This window comes from Liolophura sinensis, chromosome 4 (genome assembly GCF_032854445.1).
Source record: "Liolophura sinensis isolate JHLJ2023 chromosome 4, CUHK_Ljap_v2, whole genome shotgun sequence".
Classification (NCBI taxonomy): Eukaryota; Metazoa; Mollusca; class Polyplacophora; order Chitonida; family Chitonidae; genus Liolophura; species Liolophura sinensis.
In genome coordinates this window covers 10,169,711-10,196,367 of record NC_088298.1, presented here as the reverse complement: position 1 = coordinate 10,196,367, position 26,657 = coordinate 10,169,711, and the positions used below count along the sequence as shown (strand labels likewise).

Genomic DNA, 26,657 nt, shown 5'->3' with positions numbered 1-26,657 from the left:
ATCAAGAAAGCTGTCTTCTCGTCTGAGGCGTCTCCCCATCTCTGCTCTTGTCTTGTTCTTTTCCACAAATTTTCTTGCTTGTGAAAAGTATTTGCCTAGATCCAAATTTGCAGAAAGCTCTGAAATAGCTAATTTCAGTTTTTGAAATCTTGCCGGAATAGATGTGAAATCCAGGTTCTTTCTCTGAAGAAACTTAGAGAACTGATTTACGGCGATCAGCACGTCGGCGAGTAAAACTGCCATCAAGCACACTTCAATAAGCTGATCTCTACAGCGGTGTACTTCAGGTTCGCCTCGATTAGCGAACAGAGTGTCAAGAGAATCCAGCAAACAGTCCCAGCGTGACAATATCCTCACACATGCTTCTCCGTGACTCAGCCACCGTGTTGTGCAAGCCTTCAAAATTTTAACAGGCGTGAGGCCTTCAACAGCCTGTGCTTCTTCAAAAACGGCGAACTTGATAGTTGAGTGTTTGAAAAGTTTCCAAACTGTGAGCAATACTTTGTCCAGCTGCTGAAGTAATGGGAATTTCTTCATTAAGTGTACGAATACTAAAGCCAGTTTGTGATTTCTGCAATTCTGGTATATTGCGTGAGGGGATATGTGCCTAATTCTTCTCTGAAGTCCGTTTTTTTCACCAGACATTGTGTTTGTTCCATCAAACCCAGTAAATCGAATTTCTTTCGGTTCAAGTCCTTTCTGTTTTAAAACGCCCATCACCTCAGTGAAAAGCGACCCAGCTGTTTTATCAGCCTTGATTTGAACAATTGATAAATATTCTTCACTAACCTTGTGTGTTATTCTGTCCACGTACCTGATGAAGATGGTGAGTTGTTCTCGATCTTTTTCATCTGTGCTTTCGTCTGCTAAGATGGTAAAGCCAGAGCAACAGGCCAGCTTATCGAGAAGATCTGTCTCTAAACAACAGTTTATCGCACACAGAAATTCCTCAACGCTTGTAGATGACAAGTATGTGGCGTTTTTAGCACTAGATTGGCAATGCCATCGTAAGTCTTCCTCTCCCAAATTTGCAATAAAATTCACAAATTCTTGAAAGTTCTGTTTTTACTGCCCACTTTTTCTTAGCAATGAAGTATGTTGATTTTATCAATTTTTCGACTACTCTCTGATTTCGGGCTTGTTCTGTTTGTTTTTGTTTTGCCAAAGAACTCGTTATCTGCTGTGTTATATTTCCCTTGGAAACCATGGCTTGTATAGCTCTTTTCTGAGTAATGGCATTCTGGTGTTTACTGCCACGGCTGTGATTTTCTAAAACCCTTTTTGGATGGCCTTCTAGTTTAACTGCTTTATTTTTCCATGTCTCGTCACCTGTTACAGCATATTCCTCACATAATTTGCACTTCCAACCTTGTTGGTCATGACTGTAATAAAGCCAAGAAAACATTTTTTCCCACTGGGCCCGTGATTGACCGTCCCTGTTTGTTCGTCCGTCAAATATTTTGCCCTCCGTTGTGCTATAGTCTAAAGGCTCGGTTTGTTCTGGTGTTGAAGGCCTATCGCTGTCGACATTTTCCTGTATATTTTCCAAGTTTTCTTGGGTGTGAAGTTTAGAAGTGCTTGGTGTTTCGCTGGTGCTTGCCGACGCCGGTTCGGGGCTAGGGGATATCAGCACGCCCGACTCCGGCACCTCTGGCTCTGCAGCACTTCCCTCACTATCGATGCCGTCACGTGTTTCATTTGCTTCTGAAATCCTTGCCTTTTTTCGACCACTACCGCCAAAAAAATCTGTTATTTTTTGTGGATTTTTCAGGTCCTCTGTGCTGTTTAATCGGCCGGATCTATACGTTGACGCTTTTTTGTTATGGCTAACTCTAGTCGTCTTTGGACGCGGCATTTTGGCATCAATCAACCGGTACGTCTCGCTATCACCTCGCCTGCCATTTCTTGCCTAGTGCACGATTTCGGGGTCACCGCGCACGTTCAGTTGCATTGGCTTTGTATGCACGATGTCCTTCAACCTGCCTGAGGTCACTGTTTTGCACGTGTGACCTGATTATCCTAACATTTATTGGGAGAAGAGTTCCACTCTCCGCGCAGATTCAAACAGCATGTGACAATGCAAATTCTGTATCCTCTTTGCAGAGATTTAAACAATACATCACGCTAGCTACCGATTGTGATTGTAATGGCCTATTTAAGGGTGTTTTGATGTCGTTTTGTTTCCTACTGTTTAGACCGATCCATACAAGCAGTGAAGTTCATTTTTCCGCGAATATTGTTTTTCTTTGTCACTCGTTTGGGCGCCCAAACTGGCGACGCCCAAACCCGTTATATCGGGTTCAAAATCGGCCTAGATCAGCTCTAGGGTAGAACAGTTCCTGGCCTAGAGTGTTTAGGTGCACTCCGTCGTTGGTTAGAATTTGTTTTTGTGGTCGGATCAGTCCCCGGTGTCTCCAGAAGGTGGCCAATTGGTTGTTTGTCAGCTTCTTGTTAATTTCATGGATTTTTGTATTATAAATGTGGACCGAAATTCGCCGAGTTACCTGACGGTAAAGAAGCTGGCTGATGTAGATCCTTGGAATTTGAATTTCGTTTTAAGTGCACCAACATAGTCTAAAATATCAGCGCAAATTGCTGCTGCTGATTTGTGAGAGTCCGCATCGTTTCCCCCAATGTGAAGGATAACTAGGTCAGGTTTTGTCTCCTGAAGGAGACTTTCCAATCTTCCAGAGCATCTAAGTGTCCCAACTCTAGCTCCCCCAATGCCAAAAAACCGAATGTCCTGGCCTGTTCCAAAGTCGATTCTAGAGTTTGGGATCGAATTTCGAAGGATACTATTCTCCAGTCTATGAACGTAACTGCTGCCGATAATAAAGATTTTCATCCTTTTTTTTTTTTTTTTTCCCTGTGAAAACAAATAGAGAAAACAAATATACAAGATAGTTGTATTTTTGATTTGCGAAGGGGTTTTGTTTATGAGATAATGTATATCTTAAGCAAGAAGATATTTGATAAAACAGATATTTAGGAGCAAATTAGTGGTATACCTACCAATTAGAAATTGATAGAGGGTCTGCCCTCGTATGATATATACACATTTGTAAATAAATAGAAAATAAATATCAACTAATAAGAATAGATAAATAACAACAAATAAGAGGGCAGATTAGTTAATGGAGAAATATTATTAATTACTACAGTTATCAACTTTTGTGGTTACATTGTTTTCGTGTGCTATGTTTTTGCAGATTGGTTTCATGGACGTTTTATCGGCCCTCAAGATCAAGGTATCGCCGATATAGTTGGGGATAAGTTGTTGGGAGGAATTATGTATCTGTGGAATAAACGGCCCTCAAAATCAAGGTATCGCCGTTGTTAGAATATGTGTTTTGGTAATTACGGAGAATGCACCGTTTTTAATCAGAGAGGTGACGTATTGTTGACTAGAGCAGAAACGGCCCTCAGAATCAAGGTATCGCCGTTGTTGGTCAATTGTGTTTTATCAGATTCGGCTTTCGTAACCCGTCGATTTGATGTATTCTTTTAGTAAGGAGAATATTTGTGCTCTCAGGTGTGGTTTGGGGTTAAGGATAGTCTGAAGGTCAAGTTCACATTTGTAGATTTGCAGGCATTCTGCAATCGTCTTCGTTCTTTACTGTGTTTAATACATTCTAGCAAATAGTGCTCTATGGTTTAATCATGCTCTTGACAGGCTGGGCAATTTGGTGAAGAATTTTGGATTATAGTTGCTAGATGTGGCTTTGAGCCCTGTTTTCCCTAGTCTCAGGCGTGATATGTTTTTGTCATCCTTGGTTATTCAATAATTCAATAATAAATAATAATAATGTGGTCTGCTACTGCTGCGGCCGTCTTTTTATCCTGGGCACGCGTAGTTACATCACTTGTGACCTAACCACTTACATAACCATCCGCTCACGCTGATTAATCCGTTCCACACTTACATAACCTCGTTCTCGCTTCGCTCATTGGTCCATCCACACATTCATAAATCCATGATATAACGCTTACATAACCGTTACCTAACCGCTTATTAGTTGGTGTTCAAAGCGATTTAAAAGCAAATTATAAAATGTAATTTAAATACAATCTTTATTCTTAAAATGCCACTGTTTTAGACAAAAATACATTCATGTTGGAAATTCATATCACAGTAGTTGCAGTGTTGATAGCAAAATGTGGATGATGATTTTGTATAACAATACCAGTATCAAGCAATCAATCGAGTGTCAACAAGACTGAAAGTAAACCAGACCTGAAATTTCTCGTGCCCTCCGTCCAAACTCCGGGTCGCCCATTCTGACTGCACACTTTACATTTTATTATGTTGTTAGCCACGGGAATGTCTTCGTCCAGCCTGCAGAAAAGTTTTTTTTGTTTCGGTCCGCCTTTTATTCGGCGGTTTGGCCGTTCCCTACACTGGCTCGGCGGTCCACTTCCAACATGTCGGCTGGCAGCCATCACTCTTAATGTCAACGCCAGCGTAATTGTAATTCTTTGTAAAGATCATATTATACAGAGATGCCAACCTCAACTTAAGCCAATTTGTAGTCTGGAAAACAAAATCTGTAGTTTACTGTCATTAACACCCACATAATGGGAATGGGCGAGTGACTGATGTTTCACGTCGTGTTTAACAGTATTTCAGTCATAACGACAGTCCGACACGGACAGCATGGGCGGTGAGTGGATATGCCAAACTCTTGGAGGAAGTGAAAAAATAAATCAAAAATCAAAGCAATTTCTTTAATGCTTCAAGCTTTATTTTTTCAATACAAAAAAAGTCCTTTGCCACAAAAACACTTTCTGTAGACTTCTGTCCTGTGTGTATTTGTGTTGTATCGCCTTGAAGATTAACACTACTGGAAAACTTAATATGTTAACAATTAGTATCCAACACTGTGACTGTCTCTATTCAATTGAATTAATTCCCCTGTAAGTGGCACTCTTGGCCATTGATAAAAAGTCTGCCGTAAACTCTTGTTGAAAACAGGGTTTGTCTCTGGCTTGCATGTCAGTTTTTGTAATCATTAGACTCTGAAGCAGGGGAACACCCATATTGGGACGGAATTCTGTCTGGTTCTTACGCACAGTGGAGAAAATTCTCTCAGAATCAGCATTGCTGTGAGGGATTACCAGTATTCCCAACATCACATGTGACAACACTTTGTACTTTGGCTGTGTGGTATCCAGTTGCTTTAACCCTTTGAACTCTAAGCCCCTGACCCCAGTATGACCCAGTCCCTGGGGTCCTGGGCGAAAAATTACAAAAATGCCCTTATTTAAATTTTAATTTGTCATTTTCTCACTCTGCTGAGAAACAAATATACAATGAGAAAAGTCTCAAAGGCATTTAGATGTATACTTGGACATATTTCAACGCAGTAATCTTTCTTTGTGTGCCAGGTCGTTCCAGCAAGTGGATTTTCTCTCTGATACACAGGTAACGTCGGCAATACGCACACCAAAACATTGTTTTAGTTTGTTTGTAGGGATTGTTTTTTTTTTTTACTTACATCAGGATTATCCCTTCTGAACTTGTTGTGCTGATATGCACAAACCACACACACATTACTTCCTGTGGCCTCAGGGGACCTTTCTGGGTGGTGCACCCCTACATTTTGCATGCGCTGGGGGAAATCAATTTCCCCTGATTCTCGCCGTTTGACAGAGGACCGAAATTCACCAACAAGCTGTTTGCAAATATCATCTACAAAGTTTTGAAATGTTCTAGTTCCTTTGCCAGTAAAAACATGAATGAAAAAATTCATAATAACATAGGCATTGTAACAGCACCACAGAAAAAAACTTCATTATCAATCTGCGTGGCCAGCGATAATGTCTGCGAGACTTGTTCAATCTGGCAATCTGATCATTTTTGTCACACCCGCCCATGTAGGAGTCATAGTCAACCACCGTCTGTGGAATATTTATTTCAACTAGAGAACCATCTTTATTTCTCTGCCTCACTTCAGCTACTTTAGTAGGATCATGATAACTAGACAAAAACTTATTGGCTTTCTGTCCATCCAAACAAGTGCTGTCATGTTTCCCGACAGGTGTAGTCAAGTTCCCCACGAGTTTTAATTTCTCGTTTAGTTTTTCACAACACATTTAGGATAATACTTTCGGTTAGTCATCACTGTGCATGAATTCCAGCGTGACGGAATCACATTTGCAAAGGTGTGGCGGTTCTTTGATATGCGCTACAACGTTACCGCACACTGATCAGAACAGAAACTTACTGTTTTTAACAACGACAGTGAAATTCCCAACATTTTATTGAGAAACCAGTGTCATATACCGGATTTTTTTTATAGGCCGGAGTTCTGAAATCTCCGTGACGGAATCACATGACTTGGAAGTGCATTCTGTACCACTAGTACATTTCACCCAAAATGTGCGAGCTGTGACCAGGAATCATGCAAACAAAGTATTCATTGGCAGGCGCCAATGAACTGCCGAGGTATTAGAAGCTTTTTTGTATGGAAAACAGACCAAACAAGAAAAAAAAACTGAGTATACCGCTGTGACGGAATCACAAAATTATCGTGACGGAATCACGAGTACGATTTTATCATAACTATGGGAATAAAATTAGTTCTCGCAATTATTCGATACATTTATTTGAATTTCATGTTAGACAAATTATCCGTACTACCCAAATAAACGTCTTTAATCGGATACCACCTTAACTATAAACAGCAACAATGACAAATTGCACTCTGAAGATACCAAATTTAACATGTATTTAGGTTATGAGATGGGTGAGTATACACACATGCAATAAATTCTTAGAAAATGATTTCATCTGTATCATTGTATTTATCCGTACAATTATTTCTGAAGAGCGTAGCACAACGACAGTTGGGATTAGATACAGAGTTCGCATGTGAACAGATCATTGTCATCAATAATGCCACTATCTTCAGCGCATGACTCGTGAAACCATCTATCACAAGGACATTTCAGCCAATCTTCCGCCTTTTTCGGATCATCGGAAGAGCCAAAGATCCAGCCACATTTCGCACATGGATACTCCACATTTCTGGCTGAAAGTTGGGCAAGGGGAATATCATCAGATTCAGATGATGGTTCCTGGTCAACTGCCTCTGTCTCCGATTCATGCCCGGCATGAGATCGCTTGGCAATGTTGTGTATCTTACTATCCGGTGCTGAAGTGTAGAATTTTGATTTAATCATTCCAGTCCCACATGTGGTAACATGATGAATGTTGATGGTACCCGGAACTGTTGGCGTCGTTGACCAAACCGTGTCAAGATCAAGCTGTGAACACCTGTCATCTATATTCTGCTGAGTCTGTACGGTCACCTGAATTTGCTGAGTGGCAGATATCACTGCTGTGGCAAATGATTCTGCGTCGCGGACGACTGCTTGTCTGTTCAGAACTTTTCTCTGCACTATTCGTTTGACATTTCCACCGAGTCCATCATTCGGGCCTTTGCCATGACTGGTTGCAGAATAGTTCCAAATGATTTTGAGATCGAGTTCACGCTCTAGTTCCCCAATCAGCGAAAAGATGTACCTGTTTTTAAACTGGCTACTAGGTCCATCTGTCCACATAAGCACTGTCTTCACGTAGGGAAAGTGTTGTTTTATCTGCTTCAGAGCTAAATATGTATATGTTGATACTGCTCTTTTTTCGTGTTCTTTCACATCTGAAACAATCACTGACGACCTAATAACGTCTCTTGCCCATGTCATGATGGTGAATATAGAGAGCTGTCTCTGTCGCCAATGGGCCGATTGTATTTCGCCTTGAAAAGAAGTCCATCTGGAGCATACATGTTGTGCTATCTTGGTGTTTAGCAATAGCTTTATCTTGCTCGTAAGACCGAGACTGGTTGCCCTTAATGAATGCATGCCAAAGGAACCTTGGAAGCTGGTTACGGACATCTCTCATTGCATCATCCACTGTGCCCTTTACTTGGCCTTTGACAAGATATCCGTCTTCATCAGTCTGCCATTGATACCAGACGAGAGTACCACTCCTATCGTCCAAGCCGTCTGTGAAGTTGACATCGAACAGTTTGCCATCGGAACACACATCACAATTGCTTGACATGCATGCCTCCGACTCTGTGTCGCATACGCATAAAGACAGGAATGCTGTCTTTGAATATAACGGTATGGACGGACATTTCCTGTGCAAACTCTCTAGCAAAAGTATGATGTTATTGTGGTACTTGCATCCGCACACGTTGTGTGGCATTCGCGAGCTAAGTAACACAAATTGTGGTCGAAGAGAAGCAAATGACGATTTCCCCACTTCACATTCAGGATGGTCGGCTTTGAATAGTTGGAATGCTTCTGAGATCGTCATACTCATATGTCGCTTTTGCTGCTTCACTTTGAATCCGTTGTCGTCTCTGACAATGATGACGTCAGCTTTACCTGGGGTCATTCTCGAAATGGAATCGCTTTGAAAATATTCTGATACAGTAGCTTTAGTTCTGAAATCTATTCCCGTGCTTCGAGGTGTTGTAAACTTCACTGATAAATACCGTGAAGCCAAGCCTTTAATCACTGCCAGTCGTTTATGTGGACTGATGGGGAGTGACCTTTCGACTTTACGTTTTGCCTTGCCAAACGTTTGGGGACAGCTGTAAGGTGTGCCTGAACCTGACGGTGTCTCTGTACTAGTCACAGTGGTGTCCATATTCCTTTCCCTCCATGCTCGGGTATTCAGCATTGTTTTATTTCGCAGAGTTTCCAACTCAGCAGTTGTCATCCGTGCCCTGCGCGCCTGCTTCCGTAGCCTGTCATTCTCTTGGTACAATTCCAATGCTTCAGCATCACTTTTCAATCGGTTCCTTCTATCCCTCTGTCGTTCTGCGGCTGATTTAGGCATGCTGCAATATAACAAGATTGAGCTTTGAACAGATACATAACTGTTGTTATAGTTTGTTTGTATTAATCAAACAGGCCTATTTTTTAACCTCAGATTTGTTCAATGTGTACTTTTGTCATCATATATGCTAAACGGAGCTTTTTAAAATTGCACAACAATACCGTATTTATATTCTAATTAAGTCCTTCGCACTGTAAAGCGAAAGTGACGGAATCACATATTGGTAGTGATTCCGTCACACGGTTTGCGTGATTCCGTCACGGTTATGTGGGATTTGTATTTGTCGTTAAACTCTCGATTTTTTATGTAAAAGACCCTTAACACCGACTTGCCTTTGTATTTTAATCCTCCCTTTAGTAAGACTACTGCATGAACTGCAATATTTAAAAAGTAGCACTTTTCGTGACGGAATCACCAAAATCGTACGAATAAACAAGGATATTCACGTAAACTTTTGGCTAGCTAAGTTGCTTTTTGAACGAATGTTTGACAAAATAACTGGCTGTGTTTTATAAAGTGTGAATTTATCTACAAAATGAGCCATAAATTAGGGCTGAAAACTCTTACCTTGCTGAAGATGGGTCCAGATTAGCGACTGTAAAATCTCACCATGCGTACGCCGGCCTCGTGACAAAGGCCTACAATTTCCGGTTGAAGTTTTCAGCACGCGCAAGACAAATACCTCATGCATATTCAAAAGCTACAGTCATTTTCAGGGCTTTAGGTAGTGCTCTGTTTGGATTTACTACAAGAGTTCCAAAAATGTTATTTTGAAATTTGGCTTCAGTGGCTCATTTTACATGGAATTCATGTGTGCCTACAGCATAAGTCCCCATTTCATGTTGTAAATAATGAAATAACTGGACTGAATTATAATATCTGTCCATCACAAGCACATGCCTTTTATCTGCAACTCCACTGTCACTGACCAAACGTACTACACTCCCAGTTGCACCAAGCTCATCTTCATACATCCCGTTTCCTTTTCCTGTATAAATCTCATCATGAAACACATAACCAGTCTCCGCATCACAAAGCATGAATGATTTTATGCCCCATTTTATTGGCTTGTCCTTCAGGTACTGTTTTATTGCCAAGCGGTTTTAGTGGGGATCATACCTTCATCGAGGCTCAAATACTGACCGGGATTGAAATATTCATGAAATCGGGGTAAAATTATATTCAGCATTGGACGGCATTTATATATTTTATCTGTTTTATCAGTCTGCGGGTCGGTTTCATCTACTAAATGGTTTTCCCACAGAGACAGGAAAGGATCACGGTCCATAACTTCACGAAATCCAGGGGTGTAGCTAAGAAAGTTCTTGCCACAGCCATACCAGTAACTTTCATATCTTGGTGTTATCACAGAAAATTCCATTTGTAATCTCAAGCCAATAAAGGCATTCATTTCTTCTGGAAGAACAGGCTTATAGTTTTTTTACATAGTAAGCCCCAGGTTTACCTGTTCTTACTTGCTCCGCGCATAGACTTGTTTTGTTGCAGAGCAAATCCCAAAAGTCATCATTCAGGAACAGGTTGAAGAAATCAATAGCCTTACTTTCATTGTTGATATGAGCAGGAATATTCTTAGGCCCGGTATTATTTTGCAGAAAAAGTTTTTGTCCACCCCATCTGTACCTGCCGTTGTCGTCACCTGCCGATAAGTTTTCACTGTCAGAGTTGTCTAAATCATCTAAAACGTCCTGCAGCGTAAGACGTTTGCGAGGTGGCGATCTACCTGTTCTATCCGCCATGTTGACATCGAAAATCCGGTCGAAAACACATTCAAAATAAGCACAGAAACTATCAAACTGTTGCACACTGGTCCAGATTCACGAAGAAGTTGAGCAAAAATAATTTTTGAGTGAATTGAGTTCAAATCCACATGAAAAGGATCTATAAGCATAAACATGACTGATTTTCTACATTTTACCTCAAAAACCGAAAATAACGAGTGATTTTAGTTGGCCAACTGTAACAAAAACACTGATTTGTAACCAAACTGTTTATAAGTCACATCATAACACAAACTGAAAGTTGATTTAATTTAATTTAATTTATTTATTTAATTGATTGGTGTTTTACGCCGTACTCAAGAATATTTCACTTATACGACGGCGGCCAGCATTATGGTGGGTGGAAACCGGGCAGAGCCCGGGGGAAACCCACGACCATCCGCGGGTTGCTGGCAGACCTTCCCACTTACGGTCGGAGAGGAATCCAGCATGAGCTGGACTTGAACTCACAGCGACCGCATTGGTGAGAGGCTCCTGGGTCATTACGCTGCCTGAAAGTTGAGGAAAGAAAAGCATTGAATGTTGACACATTTCAAACTGCAAGGACCATTACGTGAACACGACTCCTCTGCAAATTTCTCCTCTGGAACTGAAAAAGAGTAATATTTTCTCGAACAACAACAGAAATGACCGAACTCGCTCCTGAACTACAACTAACAAAACAGAAAACGATCCAAAGAAAGATCAAACGCCAAGTCCGCGACCAGAAAGACAACCACAACCACCACTCAGGGTCTACAGCTCCACCGATGGAGCCCGGAGGAGGGCCAGGACCTCTGGCGGAAACTGGTCCGTGGTCGTCGGAGTCTTCAGCTTCCGCATCCGGAGGGAGCTGATCAAGGGGTCGGAGGTCTTAAGAAGCCGGTGGACCAGGTCGGTGTTGGACTTAACCCGGGACATCTGGCGCGAATGGTGCTCCCGGATGGCCTTGAAGTCCTTGTTCCTGGCTTCTTGGGCTTTCTCTGACATCGACCCCAGGGGAAGGAGCATGCCGGCGGAAACAGTGGGAGCATGGATCAGGAGCTTGTGGACCGACTGGGGCATCCTAACCCACCCGTACTGGCTGACCAACATCCTGGCCGTCTCAACCGCTTACACGCTGAACCGCTCCTCGTCGAGGTGTAAGTTGGAGGACGCAGCGCGGAGGAGGTGGCTGAAGCGGCGGATCAGGGTAGAATCAAGGCCCAGGATGTCCGCAGACGTTTCGTGCTCCAAGAAGAAGCGTCGGGCCGAGTTGCCGTCGTTGGTCGTTCCAGATCCGCCAGGAAGGGGCTGGTCGATCAGGAGCCCCAAACGCTGACGAAACTAGGTCTGGATCCGCTGCTTCTGTTCCTTGACGATCCGCTGCTTCTCCTCTCCACGGGCCTGCCACTCGCAGAACGGGAGCCGGTACGCGATGTGAAGGAACATCTCCATCGATCGGATCCAGCAGTGGAGGGTGGAGATTCCGTGCTGGGTCCGGTCTCCAGTGGGCCGGGCCAGGACTCCGTCGATGTTGTGTATCTCCGTAGGCTTGGCCCGGCAGATGCTGCAGACCTGTTGGGACCGGATGTCCTGGATGGCGTTGTGGACCTTGCCCTCAATCATGGTCAACGCCATCTCGTGGCGGACGGAGATGGTGACGTCGTTGGTAAGTTGGACGACTGACGGCGCGAGTGACTCCACCTCCTGCTGGAGTTGGACGTAGGTGGCGGTGGTCAAATCCTTGGACTCCTTGTCGAAGATGAAGCTGATCGGACGACAGAAGAAAGTGGTGTTTGGCTTCGGGTTCGCCCAGATCACTCGGCCATCCTCGGTCCGGAGCCGCAGAGGGACCATACTCGCCAGGAACATGGTGGAGTCGTCGACGTCCGTTGATTGTCGATGGCGGTAGACTTGTTGACCGGTAGCACCGTCAAGCCCGTACTTGGAGGTCAGGATCAAGGAGCCTTGAGCTGCCGACGATTGGATGACCGACGCTTGGAGCGTGCACAGCCTTGACGCCGTGTGGTCAACCAACTGCTGCACGGGGACAGAAGCGCCACGGTCGTCGACAGCAACTCCAGCCGGATGGCATCGCTTCTTGGCATCCAATACGAAGTTGTACGGCGGGAAGATGTCGGCGACGTGGTCCTTCGATGTCTCACGGACCTCTTGGTACGCAGCTCGTGTCGCATTGGTGTTGAAGAGCAGCACGAGAGCTTCGTCGGCCGACAGCTTCTTCGGAAGCGATGGAGGGGGTCCGCGGTACGATGCCTGCACCACAGTAGGGTCCGGCCCGTCTGCCGCCATCACTTTCTTGATGATGTCGGCTTCGGTTCTCTTCCCCTCCTTCCTCAGAGTCATCTGAGCCGCGTACGCCAGCTGCTCGCCGGTGAATCCTTGGTCAAGTAGCTCGGACACGGTGCGGCGCCGGGTGGGGGAACAGACGCGGGTGAAGGCAGCCGGCATCTGCGACGGTCGTCCGCGGCCATCCTTCGGATCGTCCTTCTCGGGAGCTGGAGGTGGCAGGATCGCCACTGGAACAGATACAAGAAGCCAGACTGCATGTTTTTCGAGCATCTTCGCGAACATTCGTCGAACTCCTGGAGCATCCCAGCGTCGATGCAGCCTTTTCCGGAGATCAAGGACGTCGTCCCGGATGACAGATCGGTCAGGCACACGTCCAGGAGGAACCGAGAGACACAGGAACTCAACACCAGCTTGCAACGTCTCGTCCGACATCAGGGAACCGGCTCCCAGCATCGCCTCCAGAAGCTCCCGACAGGTGGGGGACGTCATCTCATGGAGTGGATTTGAAACGGGAAAATCCAATTTTCTCCTAAAGTAGCAAAAAGTAGCAAAACCTTTTCCAACCAAGGAAAGAGTGATGTCGTACGTATCAAATGATGCGGGTTTGAGTTTGTACTTTGCTGTCCTTCTGTACGATTTGACCCGATGAACAAACAACAAGCGACTGCACGACCACATGTGAGTCAAACCAAGGTAATTCTCCCAGTATTGGCTCAAAAGGGGAAACGATCACCTGGCTGGGTAGTTGTCATCCTTGGGTGACTGGAGGAACCACAAAAACTTGGAGACACGCACGTTCACTGGTGAGCACACGATCACAACTTGTCACTTGCTGGGAAGCGGCACAAAGAGGAAAAAAATAACCTCACTTTTAAACGCGCACTTCTCCTGATCAGAGGGCTCGGGAACCAAACTAAAAGCATATCTCGGTTCCCCAGGGACAGAACAAAAGAAAAATACCCCTCAAATAATTAAAATCGACAATCACAAAAATTATTTTTGCTCAGGTTTTACTTGAATCTGGACGACTGTGTGTTGTCACGAAAACCACTCACTTGAAGCCGCCATTTACAATGTGAGCCTCAAGCCTTTCAGTAACAAGGCTCCTGATTGGCTCCCGACGGATTCTGTCCACGTGTAACACCTGTTGATTGGTTGATCACGTTGACTGCCGGCTACAAGTAATCTCGTAGCAGAGGATGTACTGAATTCTGCCAGGTACGGGGTTATCTCGTAGTAAACAAAGACTTGGTAAAACCGCTCATCAGAGAGTCTGGAATGCACTACAAGCCTAATTTAGACACTATTGTCTTGATTGATGAATAAATAAAGCAACGATCGTGTATATGTGAACAATAATGTCGTTTACTTTTCTCTTTTTACGTATCTGCATGACGGAAATTGGACCCTCAACGGCCACGTCGTGCCCAACATTGCTGACTGAACCGAAATTTAGCAAGTGGTATACATGTACAAAAGATTTTATCAAAACAAACACATTGATGCTTTTGCGATATAAAACAATATTCATGGTTAGTTGGAAACAGATAGTTTTGTTGCCGTTTATATAATGACTGTCCGAGTGGTGAATCTGCAGGTCCCTAAGATACATGGTGTTTCCTGAAGCAAGTGTCTACACATAGAGCGGGTTTGTCTTGGCAGACTGGACACATTTAGCGGCTTTCTCGTCTCACGCCTGCCTTTGTGCAAATTCGGCACGGCTTGGTGGGTCGCTGTTTCTTTTCTGTAGGTGGGAGTTGCTCCAAGTAATGGAAAGAATCAGCTGCTAGTCGAGGGGCTGCTGCAGGAAGCTGATTCATGGCGTCACCAAGGAGATGAACTGTAACTGCTTCTCTGAATTCCAAGAGATTCATACCGCTGCCTGGGTTATCAGTGTGAAGGATGTGGGCATTTATGATGCAGACCTCCAAAATATGAAGTCCCATCTTCTTATACCATCGAAGAGTCTTTCTCAGAGCGGAATAATACAACATCTGATCGGATCTATCGACGCCCGACATGCCATCATTGTAGTCCTGGACAATGTTTGGTTTCCTTGTTACCTGCTGTCGTCGATTTGCAACATCTACCATTTCAACTCTGTGCATGTTACTAATTGTCAATACATCGCGCTTGTCTTTCCATTTGCACACAACAACAGATTCCGAACGTTTCCATACATGTTCACCTTTCTTTAGTTTTTTAGTGATGTGTTTTGGATTTTCTTTCCGGTCGTTCCGAAGAGTGCCACAGATGTAGGTGGATCGGTCAGTCAGACGTTTCACAAGCCCCACAGAGTTATAGTAGTTATCCGTAAGGACAATATGACCTTTATCTAGGAAACTATCTAAAAGTTTTATTACAACAGCGCTTGATTTCCCCATGTTCATTTCATCATCAAAGCCTGTTCCGGTATAAACCCTCACCCTCAAAATCAAACCCCTCGATTCACACAGCTCATACAGTTTGATGCCATATTTATGGCGTTTGTTCTTTATGTATTGCCGGAAGACCAGCCTGCCACGCCATAACACCATTGATTCATCGATACTAAGTTTCTTCCTTGGTAATACACTGTTGACCATAAAGTTGGAATAAATTAATTCGACGGCTGAATTCGGAATTATTCTAATTGTACGCGGTATTGAATGCTTGATTATGGCGTAGATATCAGCATAACACCAAATGTTGGTCTTTTCCACACATATCAGCCTATTGTAATCTTTAATGGATCGATTATAGGCTGTAGAACGGCGTAAAAACAAAAACTGGCATTTCAAGACGAAAGGATTGAAGGCCTTACTGCAATGTCTCCATATCACAAACATAAACGTATTTGTTCCCTGCGTATTATAAAAGTTACAGACAATACAGTTTGTAAGAGAAACAGTCATTAATATCTCGTATGACCACCCCTGACACGAATCAATGCGTCAAGACGTCGTTGCATGCTGTCGGCCAGATTGTTAATGAATTCAATGGGCAGAACGTTCCACTCATTGATCAGAGCCTGTGCCAGTTCTTGCAGATTTTCAGCAATATTGTCATGTGCGTTGATGGCTCGCCCTAACTTGTCCCAGGCATGTTCTATTGGGTTCATATCAGGGGAACACGATGGCCAAGGTAACTGCTCCACCCCTTGTGCCCGAAGAAATTCTCGTGTTGCAGCGGCCCTGTGTGGTGTAGCGTTGTCGTCTTGCAAACGAAAATTGTCTCCATAAACCCTTCGTGCGTATGGAAGGCAATGGTTTTCAAGGATATCAATGTACACGGTGGCGTTGACGTTTTCGCCGGGCACCACCAACGGCGTTTTTCCACCATAGTGAATACCGGCCCAAACCAATACTGAACCGCCACCCCCTTGATTGTTTTCCTGCACACAGTTATCTCGAAGACTTTCTCCTCGCAAATGACGAACCCTTTGTTTTCCGTCCACAGGTTTCAGGAAGAAGCGACTCTCATCCGTGAAGAGCACGTGTCGCCAATGTCCTAACTGCAATTGTCTGTGCTCCCTAGCCCAGCGAAGCCTTTTGGACTCTATGTTGGGCGGTTAGGCGGGGACATTTGGTCATACGTCTTGCTCGATAACCATGCTGAAGTAACCTGCGATTCACCGTTGTTCGGGAAACATTGATTCCGTAATGCCTCCGCCACAAACGGCGAAGATGGTTCGCAGACATTTTCCGGTTTCTGAGAGGGAGATTGAGCAGTCGGCGGTCATCCCGTCTGGTAGTCAGTCGTGGTCGTCCTGGGCTTTGACGTGGGCGCAAATGACCCACGTCTCGATGACGTCTGATGATTTTACTGACTGTACTTTGCGATATGCCTACAAAATCGGCAACATCGGACTGTTTGTAGCCTTCTTGATGGAGGGCAATCACTCTCCGGCGTATTGGCATTGGAGTAGCACGAGGCATAGCCGGAATCCCCGCTACACTACTTTTTGTTCCATGCGAAACCGAGAACTCCGTTATGCGCGAGGTAATTTGACCTCTCTCTGAATGAAGATCACTGGAGAAGCACCAGGCACAGGGCTTTTTATCACTACCATCAGAGCCTCTTATGTAATTCTCATATTAGCATAGAATAAAACATTTTTGTACACGTAGTAGAGAGAGATTATGCATCAATTCGTGTCGGCTTATATTATTTTTGAGGCGAAAAATAATATTAAACTTCTGGGATTGTGGCTAAAATATTTTATTCCAACTTTATGGTCAACAGTGTATATACTGTCCATTGTGTTGTTGACATGGTCTAGAACAGGTCTTAGTTTATATAAGCGATCTGCGACGTGTCCGTGACTATTATCTGCAAAATGCCAAAAGCGCATAAGCAACTGGAAACGGTTACGGCTCACAACACCACCAAACAGCGTATTTTTATATAGGTCCCTCGAACTCCAATAATGTTCAATCGTAGGCAGAGTTACTGGACCCATGTGGAGTAAAAGTCCGAGAAACTGTTTCATTTCTACTGCATTGGTATCGTGCCATTCATTCACTCGGGAATATCTGTGCAATGGGCGCTGTTTATTTATCCCGCCCTCCCCTCCATATTTCTGCTGTAGTTTACATTCTTGGGCAAGGAGACGCTGAGTGATCTGTTGACAGCTTCGCACTTTTGAGTGCTGGTGTTCATCCGGAGACTGGCGACGGCTGTCTCGCTCAACCTCATGTGCAGTACTTCGGTCAATAGTTTCCTGTCGTTGTCATCCATGTTGAAAGGGCAGAGTTTACTGGTGGATATAAACAGGGACCTCTCCCACCAGCTGCTGGTTTCCCCTCCGGAGCAAATCACACTGTTCCTGCGGCATTTGGAACAGTCCCCACCGTAACACCTTACCGTTGCATCCACAACCCTGGGTAGGTAAGTTTTTATTTTCCTCATGTCACCAATGTGCTCAGACATAAGTTAAGAAAATATCAAGCTACACCTGGCCTTAACATCCTGACTCAACACCTTCTGTGCTTTCTTCCTGGCTTCCCTCGTTCGGCCCTGTCCTTCGAACATGGCATCGCTGAACTTAGCCTGGTTACATTTTTTGAACTGGGATCTACCAAGGTGCGTGGGGTCTGCTAACCGTTCGACCTCCCACAGTGGCCAGTCGACCAGTCGGATGCCGTCCTCCACTCCCTTGGCTGACCTGGAGTCGCCGTCCGTGATTACGTGCTTGACTAAAACACCTTGCCTCGCCAATCCCTCGCCAATCTCGTTCCCCATATTATACTCGGACCAGGGGGCATGTGGGTTTGTGTTCGCAGTGCACTCGTCGTGTCCTCCAGGGCACTTTACTTGGAAGCCTTTTCCTCTTAGCCAGGACCCAGTCCAACACAATTTATTCTTCAGTGCTGCGGAGACAATGTATTGCTTGTCTGTTGATGTCTCCACAGCCAGGGAAATGGCTTGTGAAGCATTCTGGCCCGGTTTCTTGGGACTGGTTATGGTAATGCTGTTGTAGCGAGTGTCTGTGGCCAGATCTATTGTGCTGTCATCCTCTCCTCTTTGCCTTTTGTATGCCTTTACCTTTTCCACCTTATTTGCCATATCCTCTCTGTTCAGCTTTGCGATTGCAGATGCGACATGGTTTGCAGTGCGATGCATGTTCCTACGAGTGGCAGGCGGCACGTCCATCGCTGCAAATAGGAGTCTGGCTCGGGTGTTCCCCATTGGTGTGTCCTGGAGGCCTACTTGAAGAGCTCGGTTCACCGCCTTAGCTTTTTGGCCAGGTCTGTTGCATTCTACCTCTTTGTAGAATTTGTGGAAGCCAGATACATAGTCACAGTCACAGCACTTAAAACTGAACGCCCAGGCTAAACCCCACTTTTTCTCTGCAGCTATCTCTAACCTGGGCAATGGACAGTGGTCCTTGGTCTCACTGTGCTCAAGCATAACTTTGTTCCATATACACACCATTTTCTGTATATCTATGAGTCGCATTCCTTCAGCAGCCCATTCCCGCTTATGTGTATCTCTGTCTGATTCAGCCGTGGAATCTACCTTGCACCGAAGAAATTAAGGGTGATATCCTAGTCGGACATAACTGTACTTAGAACGTGCAGTTTTATTGAAAGGTGGATACTTTCAATAATGATAAGCCAAGGACCCATGTCTAACCAGCTAACTAACCCACCTAATTCGCTGAGTTTCTCACTGTAGTGTCGCATACGCGAAAAAGTAGAGCTGCAGTTGTGTATCTAACACCACGTGATCGTCTTGCTTATATAAAAATATGTATTTATATAAATGTTATGAGATTGTGATATGATAATTTGAGCTACCTGTAAAACTTCGACGTCCATTGGTGATAAATCCTTTGAAGCTTGTAGCATCCTTTCCATTTCCTGGTCCTGTATTTGGAAATGCTTAACGATGGCACTGCACCCACCACGTCACTATAAGTGCGGTGATATGGTGATTTTATGTCATCTAAGGAGTGTAGCTTACAGTTTTTTTTAAAACTGCCATGCCTTCACAAGCCTTCACAATGAAGTAGTGAAGGCCCTAAGTTATCATGAAATATAAAAATGTTCATTATCTCATTCCGGCCCTTTGGAGTTAAGCTCAAGAAATTTTAAATGTAGGTGGTGTACGCAATTCAGATATCATTAGTGCGTGTAATTGGCGACAATTTATGCGCTGTGCAACGCTCTTGTTTGGTAGCCGAGAGGGGTAAGTGATGACCAGACACTGATTGAGAACAACTGTATTGACAGTATTATATCGGTTTCAGCACTAGGGTCTTCATTTTCGCTGCTAACTGGCGTAGACTATCCGCTGTCAACAGGTACATCCTCCACATCCTTATCCAGCAAGACCAGTACTTGACTGACATCCATATCACCTTGTGAATAAAGAAATGACCCTATAAATTACACTCCATGCATTTATATAGTATTTTTCTGTGAAAGCTCAACTAAATCGGCGTTATAATTACGCTCCTCACCAGTGAACAGCGATTATATGTTAATATTTATGAAATCGAATATATTTTGCTACTTTGTCAGAAATTCAGCCTAGACATTCAACATCTGATGATTGTGTGTGGTATAAATTATCATATATTAATATTTGTAGAGATGTCTTGATATGTGCTGTACGTTCCTGACGGGACTCACAAGTCCGATGTACTATCTAACCGTAAAATAGTTTCTCAAAGACAATGATTTCAAAACGCCCTCTGTAAGATGACCTTGACCCTGGGTGGATTAAAAAGTAGGACTTGGGTATTTTTATTTTGTGAACAGGACACAGGAGTCCCTTCAGGACGCAGATGATTTTTGCAATGAAAACATCTGTTTACTTTAAGTGATAAACATAGTAGTGGGACACTCAGTCCCGTCAGAACTGAAAGGGATAAACTGGGGCGTTAAACGTCAATCAATCAATTAATCACAGTAATAAATCATTCAGAGTATGCAGTCCTTTTGGGAAGAAATTGCAGCAATTTTACAAGTACGTTAAATGATATTTGGTGTGAATAACATGCAGCTGAAATCAGTTACCAGAAAAAGAAACCTCATAAATAACAGTTAAACAAATTTTAAGTATGTAATCTTTTCAAGTTAAAGTATACAAACTTCCTCATTTTGTCTTCAATTTCACCGGCCCGGATAGCACAGTTAGTAGAGCGTCCGCTTCAGGATCAATCCTGGGTCGAGTCACACCTTAGACTTTAAAAAGAGGAAGTTGTAACTTCCTCGCTTGGCGTGCAGCATGAATGGGGATAGTGCAACGACTGGCTGACCTGCATCAGTATAATGGCTTGGGCGGGGCAGCTTACTTGCCTTCGGTGAGTCGTCTCAGTGAAGCTGCACTAGATAAAAGAGCGGTGGAAGTCCGTCCTGCGACAAGGAGGCACATTACATACACCCTAAGGATTCCTTCGTCGTCATATGACTGAAAAACTGTTGAGTACGACGTTAAACCCCAAGTACTCACTCGCTCACTGTCTTCAAGTTTAACTTTTCTTATTTTGAATTTAAGTTGTCTCGTGTAATTTGTTTCCGCCTTTCCAATTTCTTGGAAATGTTCAGCTTGAGCCCAATCATCTTTTTAACTTCGCCACTTTCTGTCCCCGGATGAATTCTTTTCACCAGTTCTGAAGAAAAACAAAATGTTAATTCACTGTACTGTAAATGCCTTGATATTCGAAAGTATAAACTTCCGCGTATGTGGTAAGAGACATTCGCGGGAATCAACTTTCGGGGATCTTAGCAGAGTTTTTGGACAACTGAAATACGAAAATCAAACTTCAATACAGAAACGTCAAGTAATAAAACTGGAGCATTCAAGTAATAATGTTATCATTTAAACTTGTTTGTACCTGTAAGGTGTAACAAAAATTCCCTACAATGCAGTACCTTGATCAGACAAAGAAAGTTAATCCTCCTAAGCTTTTAATCTTTTGAAGATTGTTAATCTTTATAAGACGAAGCCCTTGTCTGCTGTTTGACCAAAATATTCGTGTCACTCACTCTGGGGAGACGACGAAGGATTAAATGTGATACAGTCTCGGCCACAATCGTTGGTGCATGGGTAATTTGCTTGAATCTTGACGAATGAACTTAAAATAAAACTTGTTTTGTACGACCCATAACTAGTTATAAAGAATTCTTGTCATCTGTATGGACTTTGACATTTATCAAATCTATTACCGGCATCCTAGAGCAATTCGTAGACAGTTAGTGAATTAATTTAGATGGGACTACTCAGAATAAAGGAAATTCATTGAAAACCATGAGACAAATGAAAGACTAAATCATTTCAAATCCAGCCGGTCTTTTACGGTACATTTGATTGGCTACAATGTCAGTGCTTATCTTTGCCAGTTCCAGCATCTCAGTATTTGGTGTGATCACCTCTGATGTCCATTGTGGCCTGTAGACGACGTGGCATACTCGCAACAAGGTTCTCTAGCCGAACATCAGGGATATTGTCCCACTCTTCTAAAAGTGCTGTTTCCAACTGCCTTTGGTTTTGAGGCTGCACATCCCTTGACCTTACTGCGCGGTCTAACTTCTCCTACATGTGCTCCATCGGATTCAGATCCGGGGATTTAGAAGGCTGGGGTCTGACATTGACTATGATTTTGCAAGAAATCGCGAACTACGCGGGCCCTATGTGGAGTGGCACTGTCGTCTTGGAACGCATAATTGCCTTGGAACTCTGCCCGAGCCCACGGTATCATGTTACGCTCAAGGATATCCCTGTAGCACACCCTATTTACGTTTTCCCTCAACACGATAAGAGCTGATTTCCCTCTGGAGTGCATTCCTCCCCACACGTGGACGGATCAATCAATAAAGAACAATCTACAATTTTATGATTTCATTCTAGATTACCAAATATACAAAGATACTTACTAAATGATCCTGTTTTCTATTTTTCCTGAAGTTAGATTTCTTGGTGAATTCCTCCTGCATAGGAATATCTGCTTCTACAAATAAATGAAAAATAAAAATTATGCAACACATAGAAGAGAAATTCCAGATTACATATCAGATTTCCATGTTCACAATTTAAATATCTTGAAAAACACTAGTCTTATGTTTGTATGCAGGCTGCATATCCAAACTGTACCGTAACAATGTAGAATATAGCAATTTCATCTGAAAACTGAATTGAGTCGTTGTACAAATATAATATATATTTTGTCTGATGACATATTTTTGTATTTAAATACAGTTATTTACTAATTATGACACCACAGATTACTTAAAATACGTGCATGTCAGCGATGCCTAGTTTTAGAATACCCTGATGAAAATAATTATTTTTTGTCTTCCATATAGATTAAAGCAGTTTGACAAATTCGTCTTAAGCTACGTTTACCGAACACGCGGATTGCGGATCTCGGTACGCGGCAACGGAATGCGGAATGCGATATTTATGCCGCGTTGTCCGTTTATCGGTGCGCGTTTTCTTTGCGGTATACGTTAGTTTTGGGAAGCATGGCGCCTGTTTGGTCCGTCCCTGATCAACCACGATACAACCAAATACAGCGAGATATAATCATCGCCGTGGGGGCCTTCGTGATAGCAAAGAAGAAACGTTACCAACGACGGCGAAGATGGGCAGTTCATCCTATTTTTAAGAGACGGAAGGAGCAAGGAGCGTATCACAACCTTGTGCAGGAGCTAGGACTGGACGAAGATATGTTTCAACGATACTTTCGATTCAGACGTGAACAATTTGCCCAGCTCTTGTTCATTCTTCGCGAAGATATTGTCAAGTTTCATCGATCGACAGATGTCCTTTGTCCAAGACAGCGTTTAGCAATCTGCATAAGGTAATCGATAATAAGAGGAAATAGAACATTTCTAAACTTGAAATCATTTTACTGGTTTGATACAAAAAGGTAATGGCCTAACATAGGTGAAAAATGGCTTTACGGTATCATGCCGTTAACATCCAAGGCAGGGGTAGGTCGGTACTGGTAAAATGTAACGTAAATAATACAAACAGTCAAACCGCACTCTACTGAAATGTCATATGCATAGCCGCAGAAAGCAAGTCGGACGTTGCTCCAGAAGACTCGGTTTGGCCAGGGATCATTGTGTCACCGTAGTGATTAGATATCGGCAGCGGCTGCTGGTTAGCATACTGACTATTTTGAAGCAAGGAGGGTACAAGTTCTTGTGGTAGAGGCGTTATTGGAATCTGTATTCCACTCCGATTCTCGACGTTGAAGAAGAGTTGTGACATTTGAAGTTTAATTAATGTTTGTACTTCCTTTGGTAGCGTCTTCATGCGCTTGGCATAATTCATAAATAGTAGGTCATCGGAATCAGTTTCCGTATTTCCTGAGTTGTTCCTGCTCTCATTAATGAAATTAACCAGAGCATCTTCAATTGAAGAAGTTTCCCCAGTCGGTTGTCTTTTTCCGCTTCTCTTTGGTGTTTTGGCTGCTCTCCCAGTGGATGCACTTGGAGTAGTGGAAATGGAAGAAACTTCCGTTTCCAAGGGCAGGGCATCATTTATAGAACTCACCTCAGACCTGCGAAAGAAAATATATATTTATTAAATCAACTTATAACTATACTCTTTTTGCAGATACCTGGCAACCGGAGAATCCTATGCATCGCTTGCCTTCAGCTATCGGGTCGGTGTATCTACAATATCTAAGCTGGTTCCAGAAGTATGCGAGGCTATTTGGAAACATAGAGAGGTAGCGATGAAGGTACCCAGCACCAGTGATGATTGGAGATTCATAGCAGCTAACTTTTGGCAGAATTGGCAGTTTCCACACTGCTTAGGTGCACTAGATGGGAAACACGTGGTTATGATGAAGCCTTGGAAGTCAGGGTCTCTCTATTTCAACTATAAAGGGACTTGCTCGATCGTTCTAATGGCACTTGTTGATGCTGATCTAAAGTTCATTGCAATTAACACTGGTTCGTTGGGCAGAAACAGCGACGGAGGAATCTTTGCCCGAAGTAACATGGGACAACGTTTCGTAAACGGGACATTCAATTTTCCACCAAGCTCAATGTTACCGGGTTATGAGAATCTTGGCCCCCTACCGTGTGTTGCGGTAGGAGATGAGGCTTTCCCTCTGCTTCCAAACCTACTGCGCCCTTTCCCTGGCAGAGGAAACTCTTTGGAAAAGCAAATATTCAACTATAGGCTAAGTCGAGCTCGAAGAATAGTTGAAAATGCGTTCGGTGTTTTGGCTGCTAGATGGAGGGTTTTTCATACAAAAATCGCCCTGCAACCAACACACGCCAATTCCGTTGTCAAAGCTGCGTGCGTATTGCACAACATGCTGCAAAGGAACAGTACTCCAACCCAAATCACTCAGCTGTTGGAAGAAATGCCCGACATGGACGCAGTCGAGGGTCTCGCTACTTTACCACGTATCGGAAACCGGGCGAGTGAGGAGGCGATTGCTGTACGAAATACATTCAAGGATTTCTTCATGGAAGACAATTCGGTACCATGGCAAAGTCAGTACGTTTTAAGAGGTACCTTGATAACAACAGCTAATACGTACCTGATTTCTTCATGAAAACTCTGTGAATCGGTGTCATCCGTTTCTTCAACGTCTGGGACATTTGTAGCGGCTCTGGAAAGAAATAGCAATGATCTGTTATCGTTTAATAGGATTTTCTTGGAACACGAATATTGCTGTCTTAATCCCTATAAAGAAAAAGAAGCCAAGACATATTAACACGTCTTCCCTCGAAATTAAATTTTGGTATTAATTTCGGCTATAACTTACTCATTTTCAGCTATGAATGGTTCCAGGAAAGAACTTCCATTTGTTGACTTTTGTAGCAGCGGTACCACTTTTCTTTTCCTTCAGAAGTCGTCGTTGCTTCATGTAGTTATCTCGTAGGTTTTTCCATTTCACTCGCCATGCCTTGCCTGGAATAATTAAATATTGTTTCAACATTGTTAAATTCGTTTTCTTGTCCTATCTCTTTTAAATATGTCATAAATTAAAGTGCAAATTTGCAGGAATCAAGTTTAAGATGAAGCTCACCATCTAGACCCTCCACTTTTAACGTTTTCGCTATGCTCTCCCACGCATTGCTCATTTTCTGCGCATCCATATGAGTGTCGTCCTTGGCATCGTAGATGAAAGAGCGTTCCCTGACGAGTCCGACCAAATTTTCGATTACATCGTCTGGAAGTTGTTTTCCTCTCGGCATTTTTGTAGTTGTAATATAACTTTGTCTGTATAGAACAGAAAAACAAACAAAATGTAACCCAAACGCACGTAGCACGTGACCTCTATACCGCCGCGCTATTTTATAGCGCGCGGAAGAATCGCTCCCCAGACCGATCGGGTTTTCCGCAAACCGCATACCGCGATCGTACCGCATACCGCGTTCCGCAGTCCGGTAAATGGATGAAGGGAATTGGCTTGGAGCGATAAAATCTCTATACCGCATTCCGTTGCCGCGTACCGCAATCCGCAATCCGCGTGTTCGGTAAACGTAGCTTTACGGGCATAGCCAATCAATAACTATACTAGCTGCAGATGTTATCGTTGCAGGAGTACTTCAACAACGTTACCGTCAACTATGTTACCAACTAACCAGTAACGTTGCTGGCTATCTACAACATATAAGATAAAAAATGTGCTTTGCAGATGCAAATACAGATTTAAGATGGCATTAACTGCCGCGGAAAAGCAGGGCAGTACAGAGAGCGAACCAAAGCTGACTCAGACTATGGACGTGCATATATAGAGAGGGAGCGCAAATGATGGCATGACAATAAAGGGGAAAATCAATCACGGTTACCAGTATCACGATTAGATAACAGGGAGAAGAGGCGAAAAGGCGAAGAACTGGACGGCAGATTGGGGCTTTTACCGAAAACTGGCTGATGTGGACTAAAATCTTGTTCATTATGCATGGAGTTTTTCGCCATCAAGACCCAGCTAAGTCCTGCTTCCCAGTCAATGTTGTTATCTGCTCTAATTTTCAATAATGTGCTCGTAAGCGTTTGGTTATGTCGTTCAACTACGCCATTACTCCATGGAGAGTATGCTGCTGTAGTGAGAACCTGAATGTTGAAATTTTCCGCCATGTCTCTGAATTCAGAGTTGTTGAATTCCCCACCATTATCTGTGAAAACTTTTTGAGGAGCCCCATGTATGCCTATCCAGTGTTGAATAAATCTTGCTGTGATTTCTGAAGCTTGTTTTGTTTTAACAATACATCCTGCACTAAATCTTGTAAAGAGATCAATGATGTGCAAGTACCAAACACCTGGTTGTAATT

At 43.5% G+C, this 26,657-nt stretch overlaps 1 protein-coding gene across 1 annotated transcript in view; it reads right to left on the bottom strand.

Moving 5' to 3' along the window:
- Window positions 1–4,857: 4,857 nt before the first annotated feature.
- The window catches only part of LOC135464942 (uncharacterized), a 137,298-nt gene continuing 115,498 nt past the window's right edge, over window positions 4,858–26,657 (bottom strand). The window contains exon 3 of the mRNA XM_064742530.1: window positions 4,858–5,151. Within this exon, the coding sequence (XP_064598600.1) occupies window positions 4,891–5,151 (261 nt within the window). The 3' untranslated portion in view covers window positions 4,858–4,890. The remainder of the gene's footprint in view (window positions 5,152–26,657) is intronic.